The 14,007-nt window shown below is 51.9% G+C and overlaps 1 protein-coding gene across 1 annotated transcript in view; it reads right to left on the bottom strand.

The window, feature by feature from the left end:
* RBM44 (RNA binding motif protein 44) overlaps positions 1-14,007 on the bottom strand; it is a 45,265-nt gene that overhangs the window by 9,747 nt on the left and 21,511 nt on the right. Inside the window, exon 16 of the mRNA XM_054829505.1 lies at positions 1,555-1,693. Coding sequence (XP_054685480.1) covers positions 1,555-1,693 — 139 coding nt within the window. The remainder of the gene's footprint in view (positions 1-1,554; positions 1,694-14,007) is intronic.

The following is a 14,007-nucleotide window of genomic DNA, read 5'->3' on the forward strand; positions in this document are numbered from 1 at the left end:
CCCAGCATGTAGCAGACAGCCATGGTCGTCTCCTATTGAAGCTCCACCACTGGGGTGTGCCATTTCTTCAAACGTACATAAATGCATTAAGCAAGACCACCATCCTGATTTCCAAACACTGCTAGGGTGGGCTCCTTGAAAGCCCATTTAATCACAGAATGGCTAAGGTTGGAGAGGACCTATGGAGGTCCACCTCATCTTGTCCAAATTCCCCTGTTCAAGCAAGACCACCTAGAGCTGGTTGCTCATGACCATGTCCAGATGTTTTTTTAATATCTCCAAGGATGGAGACACCACAACCTTTCTGGGCAACCTGTGCCAGTGCTTGGTCACCCTGACAGTGAAGAAATGTTTCCTGATGTTCAGAGGGAACCTCCCGTGCTTCATTTTGTGCCCATTGCCTCTGGTCCTGTCACTGAGCAGCGCTGAAAAAGAGCCTGGTTGCATCTTGTTTGCACCCTCCCTTTGGGTTTTTATATCCCTTAATAACACCCCTCTGAGCCTTCTCTTCTCCAGGCCAAAGAGCTCAGTCTGAAAGGCTCTCTCAACCTTTCCTCACAGGAGACACAATCCAGTCCTTTCATCACCTTTGTGGTCCTTCATTGGACTCTCTCCAGTATGTCCGTGTCTCTCTCACACTGGGGAGCCCAGAACTGGACCCAGCACTCACCAGTGGCCTCACCAGTGCTGAGTAGAGGGGAAGGATTTACCTCCCTCAACCTGCTGGAAACACTCCTCCTTATGCAGCCCCAGATACCATTCCCCTTCTTTGTTGCAAGGGCATGTTTCTGGTTCATGGTCAGCCTGGTGTCCAACAGGACCCCAGGGCCTTTTCTGCTGCACTGCTTTCCAGCTGGACAGCCCACAGCATGTCCTGGTGCCTGGGGTTGTTCCTCCCCAGGTGCAGGACTTTGCTCTTCCCCTTGTTGAACTGCACGATGCTCCTTTCAGCCCATTTCTCCAGCCTGTTGAGGTCCCTCTGGATGGCATCATGACCCTCTGGTGTGTCACCCACTCCTCCCAGTCCAGTGCCATCTGCAAACTTGCTGAGGGTGCACTCTGCCCCATCACCCAGACCATTAATGAAGAGGTTGAGCAGGACTGGACTCAGCACTGACCCTTGGGGTACACCACTAGTTGCTGGCCTCCAACTAGTCTTTGTCCAATGATCACCACCCTCCGGGCCCAGCCGTCCAGCCAGTTTTCAACCCACTTTGCTGTCTGCTCATCCAGCCCACACTTCACCAGCTTCTCTGTGAGGATCGTATGGGAGATGGTGTCAAAAGCCTCACTGAAGTCCAGGTAGACAATGCCCGCTGCTCTCTCCTCCAAGCCCACCTCGTGGCCCCTCCACAAGTGACCAGGATGGGGAAGCCCCTTCAGCCAGACCCGGCAGGGATGGAGCCAGGGCATCAACAGCACTTGCAAAGTGGAGTGAAATGGCACATTTGTTCCCCCATCCCGTGAAATGAAACCCACCACTGACCTCCTTACACCCCAAAATCAGAGACAGGTGCAGGTGGTCCTGGGACACCAGGAAGGGACCTCACTTACCCCACGGTCTCGTCCCAGTCACACCAGAGCTGCTGCCCGATGCCCTCCATGCTGAGCTGGAACTGCTTCAGGCAGTAGTGCCGGATCATCCAGCCGTAGTCCGCCTCCTGGCACGCCGTTGCCGCGATGAAGTGATGGGCTGGAAGACAGGAGGCAAGGGGCGAGCGGGGTTAGGCTCTGTCGCAGTGGGTCACGGCGCAATGACAGCCCCTTGCCCTCCACGGCGTGGTCCCCCCGCAGCTTTTCACACAGAGGGCATCTGCCAAAGCAAAGCTGGACACCACGGCAACCCCGTTCTCAACCAGCTTCTTCAAAACCTCCTTCTCAGGGTTCTTTTTTCCCCTTCTTCACATCCCTCTGACCCCACAGCATCATCCCCCATTACCCTCCCAAGTGGGGACACTAGATAAAGCAGTTATTCAAAATATGCCAGGTAAGTCATAAATAATTGGGGGGACAGATTTATTCTCTGCTGATCACTTGGCGGAGTGATCACTTGACAAAGTCCACGTCCTAGGACTTTAAATTCCCTTTTTTTTTTTTGTTTACAAAAAGAGTAAGGGTGTGTGGGAAGCTGGGGAATAACCCCACAGCTCTCGGCCAGATCCCCCCTGCTGCTGAGCAAAGGCGCCCTTAAAAATTATCTGCACTGTCCCACACTTGGAAACAAATATCCATCTGCGATGGAGCATGGGGACAAGCATGGGGAAATTAATCTCTGGCTGCACGGCGCTGATTTAATTCACCTCTGGGTACGCGTCCCTGCTACACGGTGCCTTCTGGTTTGGGACCAGAGGAGGAAGAGATAGAGGCTGCTTGCTTTGCTACAAGTTTGTGCACAATTGGTGTAATACTGCTAGCGAATGGGAAAGGAAAAAGACTGTAATGCTGCAAAGGGGAGAGGGAGCAGGCTCGAAGAAAAAAAAATAAAAAAATCCTTCAGAGGAATGATTTACTGAGCCTGGCTATAAATAATATCTTTGCCGTGGTCCCAAAGTGCCAGCTAGTGCCTTTGCAGCTCCTGGAGTACATTGCAGGCAGGCATCACATACCAGCTCTATTTTTTGCTACGCATGAATAACTGTGCAAAAGAGTGGGGCTTTATTTTTATCTTATTTTTTAACAAAACATAATTTAGCTAATTTAACGGTCTGCGTATGAAAGCCATGGGACATCACCAGCGGCTCTTGCACGGGGGATGCCCTCCTTGAGCGGTCCCTCTGCAGCCCCCAAATCCTTGGAGCACTTAGGTACCAGCATCCCCCGGCAGTGGGTGGGAACTTGGGACCCGCTGGGATATTTGGGTGGCAAGAGGTCCCCAGACCCTCGGGTGAGGTTTCTGGATGGCCGCAGGGCTCCCACGCTGCCTCCCACTGCGGCAGCCGCTTCGGTCCGACTTGAGATGAGGCAACGTGCGCTATTGAGCCATGGGAAGGGAGTTAAGGAACGTTAAGCCCTCACCATCGCAGTCATAAAACCAAGTTTATCACAATTTAAAGCTGTCCCCAGCCGATACCACCGAGGAGCTGACCCCACAGCCCCTACACAACACCACCTCAGCCAGCGACAAGCCCTGCTCTGAAATGGGGAGGTTTGGGATGATGAAGCAAAGTGCCAAGAGGAGGAAGAGAAGGAGGAGGAGGAAGGTGCAATAATTTTATGTAAGAGGTGGACTGCAAATCTCAGTCCGGGCAGGCTCAAGGATGATTGATGGCCGGGAGGCTTTTCTCCCCTTCCTACCCCTTCACATCTGGATGAATCAAGTGAATAAGTGACACGGCTGAGCGAGCACCTGCATCCAAGGGAGGTTCAGGTGCCACCCCGAGGGGTCACCGGACTGCGAAGGACAAGCATCCTGCAAACATTATACCCATCACGCGGCCGGAGAAACAGCTTGCAGAGAAAATGCCGCCAGCAAACGTGTCAAGTGTGGAGAGAGCTGCGTAAGGCGAGAAAGGAGAGCAGGGAAGGAGAACAGATTAAAAAGCAGCCAGATGAGCAAACGAGGAGATTGAGGAGCAAAGGAGGAAATGGAGCCAGGCAGAAATGAGTGAGGCACGCAAAGCGTGGAGAGAAATTGAGGAAGAGAAAGCCACTTCAAGAAATTCAACTGTGATACAGCACAAGAAGAAAGAGAAGCAGAAGTTAACTGAGCACGGCCAGGCTGCCCTTCACCTGCCTTCATGCCTCCCCACGCCCAATTAGCACGGACGAGCCTAAAGAGAAGTCATCACTTGTACCATAAAAACAACTGTCTTCAGAGATGCCCAAAGATTTTCTGATGATGGCACATCTGGTTCTGCTGAAGGGACCTAGAGGAAAACACCTTAATAGGCAGCTCCACCTTGAGAGGAGAGAGGAGAAACACTAAATAAACCATGGAGATGAAGCAACTGAGAACCACCAACTAGCTGCAACGCTGGCTTGAGTAGCTGCAAGCCACTTGTATCTGGTAGTCAGCATGAAAATGAGCCCTACTTTAAAAGAAGAAGAAGAAAAAAAACCAACCCAAACCCAGTGAAAACAAAACCCCTGGGAGCTTTAAGCACTTGCCAATCAAAGCAGCTCCAAAGACGCTGCTGGGTCGGACGTGGCTGTGGGCTGAGTACAGGTGGGCAGCCAGGAGAGAGCCAGCGCACGGGCTTCGTCATCCCCGAGTGCCTGACTCCTACGCTCGTGCTTTGTTCCTGCCTCTTGTCTCAGCTCCGAAGGTCCTTTGCAGGCACGGCACCACCTTTCTTTCCACCCCCCCCCCAGCTCCAGCAGCTCTTTGCAATGTTCTCCAGGAGCTCTGCCTTCCCCGCAAGGACTTGTCTTCTGCAGTGGTGAACTCTGCAGATGCCGACACCCAAGGAGCTCGTGGAAGACCTCTCCCCCACCCTCGACATCTCCCATAACTACACACGGGGTCTGTCTGCAAATCCTTTTCCCTGGGGGACTGGAGAAACCAGACCCATCAGCCAGGGACCGAGACATTTCACGAGGATGTTTGGTTTTTAACATCGTGAAGGGCTCTTTTGTTTTATACATCAGAGGCAAAGAGCATCCCGGAGGAGCAAGGCTCAGCAGAGCCTGCTGTGTAAATGCTGCGAGGAAGGAGCTGGGCATGGCGAGGCCAAAAAGCTCTTTTGCTTTCAGCTGGCTGGAGAGAATTGGCTTTAGCTTTAAATGTACATTTTAAGGTCAAAGCGAGGAGAAGCTCCTGCCACATTTCCACATGGTCCCCACCTAAGCCCATGGATATTTCCCTGCTGCTTCTCAGATTTCCCTCAAACTCACATTTATCAGCACATCTGGCTGGGGCAGGCTCAGGGTTTGTAACACCAGGGGGGAAAAAAGCAGGGAGGGAATTTTTTTTTTTTTTTTTTTTTCCTCCTGGCTCTCATTGCAGAAGGTTTTCTCCCCCCGCCTCAGCCCTGCTGATGGCCATGGCATAAGTCAGCTGCAGTGAGCTGTGAATAACTGAGCTCCGGAGCGGTTACATCGCTGTACTTAGTAGCATCCATTTGTGAAGGCTACAAGGAGCTGCTGAATAAATGAGCTCCAAAACCCGACTATATCGAGGCTGAGCTGCCTCCAAGAGCTCCCTCCTCGCATGGCCCTGGCACTCACGTTCCCTTGGGCAAAATGGCATCAGGAGCTGCAGGAATGCAGTGGGCCCCTGGGAACATCCCACCGGAGCCATGCGGTACCTCCAAAGCCCTGCTTGGTCTTTAGGTGCTGCCTAGACACGGAGCAGGGGGTTATCTCCGTCTTCCCATGTCTCCCCAGCCTGTACAACCATATAGGTGACACCGCTGCGAGCCATCCGCAATTCACCCTTGCACGCTGCCTTCTGCATGCAAAGATGTCTTCTGCAGGAAGGAGGCACCATCCGACGTGGTGCTTTTCTCAGCACGAGGACCTGCGCGACTGCTGATGAACACCCTTCCCTGCCGAGAGGAGCACTGATTGCCTCTTAAAAGACGTGACTTTAAGGATCCTTAATTTGCCTCCTTACAGGGAACATCCGGAGAGCTGCGGTGAGGACGTGATTGGAGGGAAGGCTTTTTCAGGCATCCCAGATCCTCTTGATTGCCCTGGGACTGATGTCCCGAGGAGTCCCAGCAAACATCTCCCAGGCTTCAGCTTACTGAGGGTTAGCTGCAAAAAACCCAAGTTGCTCATGTATTTCAGCAGGAAAACAGTGTTGGCCCTGAACTGCCACCAAAATTTCAGGAAAATAACTGGACCTTCTTCTGTTGCACTTCTTACAGCTGGGGTTTGGGCCAAGAGCTCCAGGCTCACAGATCTAGAAAACAGCTTGGTGGACACCACCTCCTCCTTCTGCCACCGCTGCACAACCCATGCTTGCCACGGTGACGGTTCACCAGCAGAAAGCCCTGAGCTTTCTCTGCAAGAAAAGTTAGGCATTTCACGTCACCAACCCCTCTGCATAATTCCTTTGTCTCTGGCCATTTTCTCCTCAGTTTTCTGGGACTTCTTGGGCTCATCTTGCTGGGACGCGCAGCCAGCCCCAGGGGGAGGTGGAGGCAGGGAGGACCGTGGAGCCTGAGAACAGATGAGCATTTCAGGCTGGCATAGCACAGGAGGTCAAAGCGATGTCAGCGCTGATGAACCCAGTTCCCAGGCATCACGACGGAGCCTGTTAGCATTTTTTGCAAGCCTCGCCGCCCCGTCCCTCTGCCATTTGACCTCTGGATGCTGCCCACGACACGTGTGTGCTAGGAATATATGGAGAGTTTGGGGCAGTGAGTCCCAAGTAAGGCAGCCTAATTTTTGGGGAGATCCCACCAAGGTAGACTCACACGCCGTGTCTTCTGGGCTTGTTGGGTTTCTCCAGACACAACCGGGACAGCCCCAACGCATCGGCCACATGGCTTCTGCAGATGAAGGCTCCTCACCCAGCGCCTGGACTGTACCCCCTGTTTGCAGTCTCACCCAAGAAGGAAGCCCTTGATGGAGGCTCTTATATAGGATGGGAACTGGAGACACACTAATCTGTGAACCCTTTCAGTGACACTCACTGGGTGCTGTTGGAGGGGCTGCCAGTCCCACCCAGCACGGCTGTAGCTCACTGCTATTCAGCAAACGGGGGAGCTTGACTTCCCCAAGGCCACGACACCCCTTGATGGTGCTGGATGAAGGATGAAACTATTTGACTACACATGCAGAGCAGTCACCAGACCATCCTGGCTACTGCTGAACCAGCAGGGTTTTTTGGTGGCAACCATTCAGGGCTTCATAGGAAAGAAATAGCCAGTTATTCATCTAAAAGTTTAGAGGTCTAATTAAATCCCAAAAGATGAAGATAATTGCACAGTGACAGTCACAGCAGGGCTGGCAATAAACAAGCAACATGCAGCTAAACCTGAGCACCAGCAAAGCTCTGGGCTCAGACACCAAACATCCCCATGTCTTCTCCTGGACTTCTCCCAAATGCTGTGACCCCCCACTGTGAAATGATTAGCTCTCTCAACAAGCCCAAGATGAAAACAGTCTGTTTTCTTCTCCTTTTCTGTGTGGTTCTTTGCTCTGTTATATTGAGAACAAGCCTCACGGTATGGACCTGGTTGCAAAATAAACCCAACAAGAGCTGGAAATCTGGAGCTCATTTGCTGAGCATGCTCGGCTCCAGGAGAGCAGGTTTTGAGCGAGGGGACTTTGTGGGCACAGCCCTGGGAAGCCCTGAAAGCTGCTCTGTACGTGGGGAGCACACGTTCATTAGCCTCACGCTGCCTCCTTTTGTTTTTCAACCCTTCCCTTTGCATCGGGACCCACATCTGCAAACAGACTGGTCAAACTGGTCCTCACCAAGTGCATTTCTCACCATCTTTGCTTTCGCTCAGCACAGCCACCACATCCACTGCTAATTAGTAACTCAAGGTAATTAAGCTCAAGTTTTCATCTTAAGCCTGGTGAGCATCTGGTGCCGCTCCCCATCAGGGCTTGGACACCCTTGGGAGCATCCCTAGGTCATGTCGGAGCGAGTCCCCTCCCGGCACTCCAGTGCTCTGCTCAGACAGAAGCACAAAGCCAAGGGAAGGATCAGACCCAGCCCAAAACTGAAGACCCCCATGTGGTACAGCTCCACATAGGGCTTAAAAACCAAACCACTGCGTAACCTAGCAGGAAGCTCAGTTCTCGTGCAAGAAACCTCATGCCAAGAAATGTGTGAGAGAGAGAGAGGAAGTCACCCACGGCAGCTGGGGAGAACGAAGAAGAAAGGTACAACTGCCCCTTCCGGCATCCACAGCACTGTAACCCCCAGGAAGGGTCCAGCACCCTCCGCTTAAAAATATACCTCCTGCCAGGGCTGCTCCGGGCAGCTGCCAGCTCAGCAAAGGCTTCAGAGCTTGCAAAAGCTCCCTTGCTTCACCAGGAAAAAATGAAGCTGGCGCTTAGCAAACGTGTGACCCCTTTTGGCTGGAGCTGGGGGGCAGAAAAATGCAGCTGTTGGTGTTGGGAACGACAGGGAAACTGGCACAACGCTATTTATTTCTCTATCAGAAAGGAGGGAGCCGTCCACTAACGCCTCTGCTTGCTGACAGCCTGGGATGCACCCCCCCCCAGTCAACTGAAACCTCCGAGCCCTGGCAGGGGATGCTATTTCTGTCCCGGTTTTGCACAGGGAATGTATTTTTAAAGCCTCTCCTCCCTGCCCGGCTGGGTCAGACCGGGGGCACTCCTGCCTGCCCTGAGCTGCTGGGATCCAGCGGCTCCTGGGGCTGGGCAGCAGCCTGGGAGCAGCGAGATGGATGGAGGCACCCAAACTACGCAGGCGATTGCGGGGTAGACAGAGACCTGTCCCTTTCTCAAGCAGCCTGCCCGAGCCCCACCACCAGCACAGGATTATCCCATCCCATCCTCATGAAGGCTGAACCCAACTTCTCCCCAGGCAGCTCCTCCGGTCTCCTCCTCCCTTCCAAGGTTGGCAAAATATTTAATCTCCAGCATCTTTCCCTCTTGCTACGAGCCTGCTGCAGGGGAACATCTGTGGAAGCTTTCAGTATCTCCTTTGTGGTGATTTCCAAGGCCAGGTTAGAGGAGCGTTGCATTACAGCTCAGGACAGCTTTTCCTCTTGAGTCCAGCAAACGTGGTGGGAGGAAAGCACGCAGCACAGGGCTTTCCATGCTGCCCTTCCCAGGCACAGCCCCCTTGCCCGAGGTGCCCTCCTGCCCCGAGCACCAGCTTTTAACTCAAGGCACCTCCCTTTTCTCAACTGCAGGCAAGGACTATCATCTTGATCTCTTCTGTAAAGCACTTGGAGATGCAGAAAAGCAATTATTTAACAGGCAGAAAAAGAGCCCATAGCCACCTACCCACCAGGTCTGCAGCTGCCAGAGCTACCCTGCCACCACCTCCAACCAAATAAATTGGGCCAAGGAAAATGGATGACAGGTAGGCCTTCAGACATCTCAAAAACTTCATTTATTAACGTATGATTTTTGAGCTATTGCTGCTTTTGCCACAGCAAAGCCCAAGGCTCCCCACATCCAGTTTAGGTACCTCAAAAATACGTGGAAGCGTTCAAAGTCCTTGTAGAGATGTTTCTATTTCCTGATCACTGTAGGGATGCAGGTGCTTGGCAGGCAAGCCCATGGGGAGAACCCATCATCCCCACCAACAACCCGCAGGCACGCAGCCAGAGTCAGGCTCGGGGATGGCACTGGCCACCCAAAGCAGTTGCCCACCACCTTGTTTAAGGTGAGAAGGGCTTTTCTCATCCCAACAGCAGTAACTGAGAGAGCTGTTCTGGCCCCAAACCCGCTCCCTGCTGCTTCTGGAGCGTCCTCAGGTCCCAAAACCAGGCAGCCTCTGCCTCCCCTGCCTGCTGCATGCTTGTTCACTTGGCATGTTGTGACGCCATACTTAATCCATGGGATTTTCCTTCCCAACATAGCCATTAGGGATGTAAATTAAGAGGAAATTCATGGGATTCAGGGGTTTTCACATGCTGAAAGGGAGTGGGGATTTTTCAACACGCCACTGAATCACTGCGCAGCAAGGATTTCGGAGGCAGAGCAGATGCTGGGAGTTGGGGGAACATCTGCCCACATCCCAGCACCCAGGAAGGCTGATCCCTGGATGTCCTGGACATGCTGCCACCGCTCGCTCTGGAGAGGAGAAGGAGCATCTCCCCCTCCCTGCCTCCCCTCTGCCCCGGGGGGCTGCAGATGGAGCAGCAGAAGGAAACTACCTAGCTCCTACTTGAACAGAGCAGTGTGTGAGCGCAGCACAGACGTGGTTACAGAGCACGGACAGAGCTCCCCAGTGAGCTCTGTGGATGGAGAGCTCACCCCATATTTCACCTGTCCGACAGCTTCACTGCCGCAAAGCCACAAAAGCTTTCAAAGGATTCAAGGGTTCGGGAAACTTGGATGGGAGTGAAGTCACTCAGGCTGGGGGGGGCGGGAAAAAGCCTCACGGCAGGGAAAAAAAAACATTAAATGAAAAGAGACAGGGCTAGGAAAGCTCAGTTTTAGGAAAACAGATACTCCCCTGAAAAACACGCACATGGTTGAGGCTTTACTCATGCGAATGAGACCTCTGTGCCAAATATGCACCGTGGCAGGAGGTGCCATGGCATAAGTGCTGTACCAGGGCCGTAAGCAGCGGCGAGGGTCGGCGTAAAACCTTGCTGGCTTAGGAGACAGCAGATACCTGAATGCAGAAAGTCGGTCCCTGCTTGGCCAGGCTGGGGACAGTCCCCTGTTAGGGCCCTGGCCACGCAGAAAGCTGGGGCAGTAGACGACCTCTGAAGAGGCCAAAGGCTTCCACATCTCTGGGACTGGAGCACAACACGTGGTGGGTCTGAAGAGCGCGCTGCGGTCCTGCCAGTGCCGTGCCACCGCTGCTTCCAGAGAGGCATCCCCAGAAGTCCCGTTTCTGGGGGGCACTGGCCCGGACGAGTGCAGGAGCAGAGCCAGCGTGAGGGCTGCACCTTGCAAAAGTCAGGCTGGAGGCAGCGCGATGATGCTCCAGAAACACTTCTGGGGATAAACATCACCGGGCATGAAGACTTATTTACAGTAAAACGCAGTAACAGGAGAAGGTCAAACGGAAACAAGCGGATCACGAATAAGCATCGGCTCCAGCTCAGCTGCACACCGGCAGCCGGACACGGCTCTCGGCACAAACACCAGCCCTGTACGGACACGCTGTGCTTCCCGGTCCCCTCGTCGTACCTGCACGCAGGTCACGCAGCACCAAAGTGCTACCATTGCCTACATCCCTACCTATTTTTTTGGCAGCCCTATGGTCTTTCAATAAATGCACCATTTACAACTTGCTCTGGATCAATACCAGGCACCATGTTTTTATCGAAGCACGTTGCACCCAAGTGCTGCATTTGCTTTCCCACAGCGAGAGGCGAGCGGAGCAGCTCTGGTCCCCGCTCGCTGGAGCCAGCACCCCGACCCCACCGCCCCATCCAGCTCTGTGGCCCCACAAGGAGTGGGGCTCCAGTGCGCTCCGCTGCGCCTGGCAATCAGCTCCGTAGCTAGGTCCCTAATTAGGGCTGCTTTGTGAGCGATGGGCTAACGAAGCCAGCCGGTACACGGGTCGGGAGTCCTTTGCCCTCATCTCTCTTCCCAGCATGACACCTCCTTGCCGCGTCCCGGCTCTCGCTGCCTGCCAAAGGGACCACACAATAATGGAGGTTTCCCTGCCCGTCCCCCCGGGGACCTGTGCCTGCCCTGCCTGCCGTAGCTGCTTTCCCACGGGACGAGGGACCCGGCCTGAAGCGGCTTTTGGGGATGCCCACGCTTCTCTCCCGGAGTCGGGGGGTCCTGCTGCCAGAGACAGGGTTCCCCACACTCGGGGTGGCAGCTCTGCAGGGAGGAAAACAATTTGGGAGACTGAAATGAAAACCACTATGGACTTCAGCCTGCCCAGGCGGGATTTCACATCCTCATCTCTTCTGCCCGGCACCGGCGTGGCAGAGCTCCTGCCTCGCCGTCCCCCCTGCCCACGGGTGACCCGTGCCGCCCTGCCCCTGCTCCCCCCAACTCACAGCCCAGCCTGAGAGGGAACCCCAACCACTGATTAACAAAAATACCATCGAATCCATCTGCTGAAAGTGCCCTGCCTTGTCAGCTTAATAAGGCACATGCTTAAAATAAACATAATAAAAAAAAAAAGAAAAAAGCCCCCAAACAGGCATTGCTTTCAGGCAGCTGGCTCCTACCTCAACAAATAATTCACTGGCAGTTATTTTTATGCAGTTTATTTTCTGCCCTCTTCTAATGCTTGGGATAACTATAAAACGATAGCAAAACCTCAAACACTCCCATTCTAGCAAAAAACTGACTACAAATCATCAAAGTATGAGCTCAATGGATAAATCACTACCTTCCTTCAGAGGCACAAGAGGATGCTAAAATTAAAACCTCAGATATCCTTTTGGGTTTCATGATTATGTTCAGCTGTATGCAAAATATCTCATTAGTGCTGGCTGGAAAAAAAAGCTATTTATTTTGCTTTATGTAATAAAATGAAGGGGAATAACTGTTCCAGGAGCAGGGTCTCACTGGATGAAGTTCCTCTTTTCTACACCGAGTTGATAAATCCAATTAAAGGCATTTAGGTTCTGTGTGGAAGGGACAACTCCAGTTCTCCTAAATATGAAAGTGATTAGTTTTCTGAGGATTTGAGGGGTTTAAGAAACTTGGAAATACTTTGGGTCGGTGAAAGACTTCCAAAGCACTAAATTACTGCAAGATACAGCAACTCACAAAAGTATCAAGTGATTGCCTCAACAAGCTCACAGAAAAGACTTTCACCAGCCCCTCCGGCTGGATCCCTGCCGTGCTCAGGAGATGCTCGGGTAGCACAGATACTGCTGCACGCCGTTATTCCTCTTCCAAGTTCAATATTCTACAGAGCACCCCAGAAAGCAGCTTTCCTGCACCTACAATGTAACAGCTGAGCCCTCCCCAAATGAAAGTTAATTTAACATCATTCTGATACAGATTTCCACGTAATGGCTCTTGTAAGATGCAGAATATGTGATTAAAATTAAAATGCAAAATAAACGCTGGTACTTTGCAACGCATCGCCCGGTGCAGGACAGTCCTGCTTAGCTGGGTCCCAAGGGATTCACTTTTTGCCATATAGTATTGCTGTTAAATAATATAAATATACTGAAATAGGCTGTTCAAAGAGCCAGGACCCTGATCCAGTTTCTCTCTTCGCCTCAGTTTCCCAGATGTATCAGCATGAGTTACGGTATGTCCTCATTATCCATTAGCGGCTGCCAAGCACATTTCCAGGAACGGGACTTATCTTACATGTCCCTAGACTTGATTCTGCATAGAGTAGAATGACAAATACTTTTCTTTCTCCCCAAAAATTCATTTAGTGAGTAAAATAAAATCAAAACCAGCTAAGAAGGGGGGGAAGGAGAAAGGAAATCAAAACGCAGGCATACTGAAAACCAACTGCTGGCTGACTGCAAATCAGGAGAGGGAAAAATCTGCCACAAGCAGTTAGTTATAAAGATAATTATATCCTTAATGAATAGCAGGGTCTTTTTAAAAATAATTCGCCTTGATTAAATTAATGGAGGAAAACCACAGGTTTTAGACATGCACTGGAGATTGGGGATGGTACAGCCCTGACTTCACCAGCTTCACCCATTCCTAATTCAAATGGGGTCTGACCATTATCGCCATCAAATACCTGCTCGCTGACCGAGGTGAGCTGAACCAGGGATCCCCGTTTAATTCGGCACGCTCATCTTTCACAAACAGCGGCTTCCAGGGGCCGGAGGGATGCCACCCCCGGGAGCCAGCCACACCTCTCCCACCTATCGGGGGAAGACAGTGGTTTCCAGCATCGTCATCCCGACACCTTAACCCGGAGTTAGACCTGTATTTTAGAGTTATTTTTAAAACATCAACAAAGCATGGGATGCCAAAAGGGCCAGATGTCAGCTTGGTCTCAAAGCCAGGCTGGTCTTGCTGCAGAAAGCCAGGGAGAAAGGAGCGGCCACCGCGCTCAAGATCTCAGGAACGTGCTAAAGGCAAACGCGCTCTTCTCCCCCCACTCCCAGACTATTTTTTTCCTTCAGCTATTTCAGTTGATTGAGGCTATAATAAGAACAGGGAAGCTAACACCAAGGTTAAAAGTGCCCAGCATCAGTTTGGAAACAACACGCTTCAAGCTTTGGTTCGGGTTTCAATGGGTTTGTGTGCATTAAATGCAGATTATTCTGGTGCGTGGGACTATGAACCATTTGATTGGACTATCTTTGAGAGAAAAAAAATCAGTTCCCAGGCAAACGTTATTCACTCAAACAGATTACCTATATAGAAGCACATAATAAATAAATATAAAAATTCATTAGGGAGAAAACCAAAATAAATAGCTGCACTGTCTTGTTGGTGCATTCATCACAGGCTGCAAAGAACAGCAGCTTGACTAAATACTTTCAATATACAGTTTCCAGA

Source organism: Grus americana, chromosome 6 (assembly GCF_028858705.1).
Source record: "Grus americana isolate bGruAme1 chromosome 6, bGruAme1.mat, whole genome shotgun sequence".
Lineage (NCBI taxonomy): Eukaryota > Metazoa > Chordata > Aves > Gruiformes > Gruidae > Grus > Grus americana.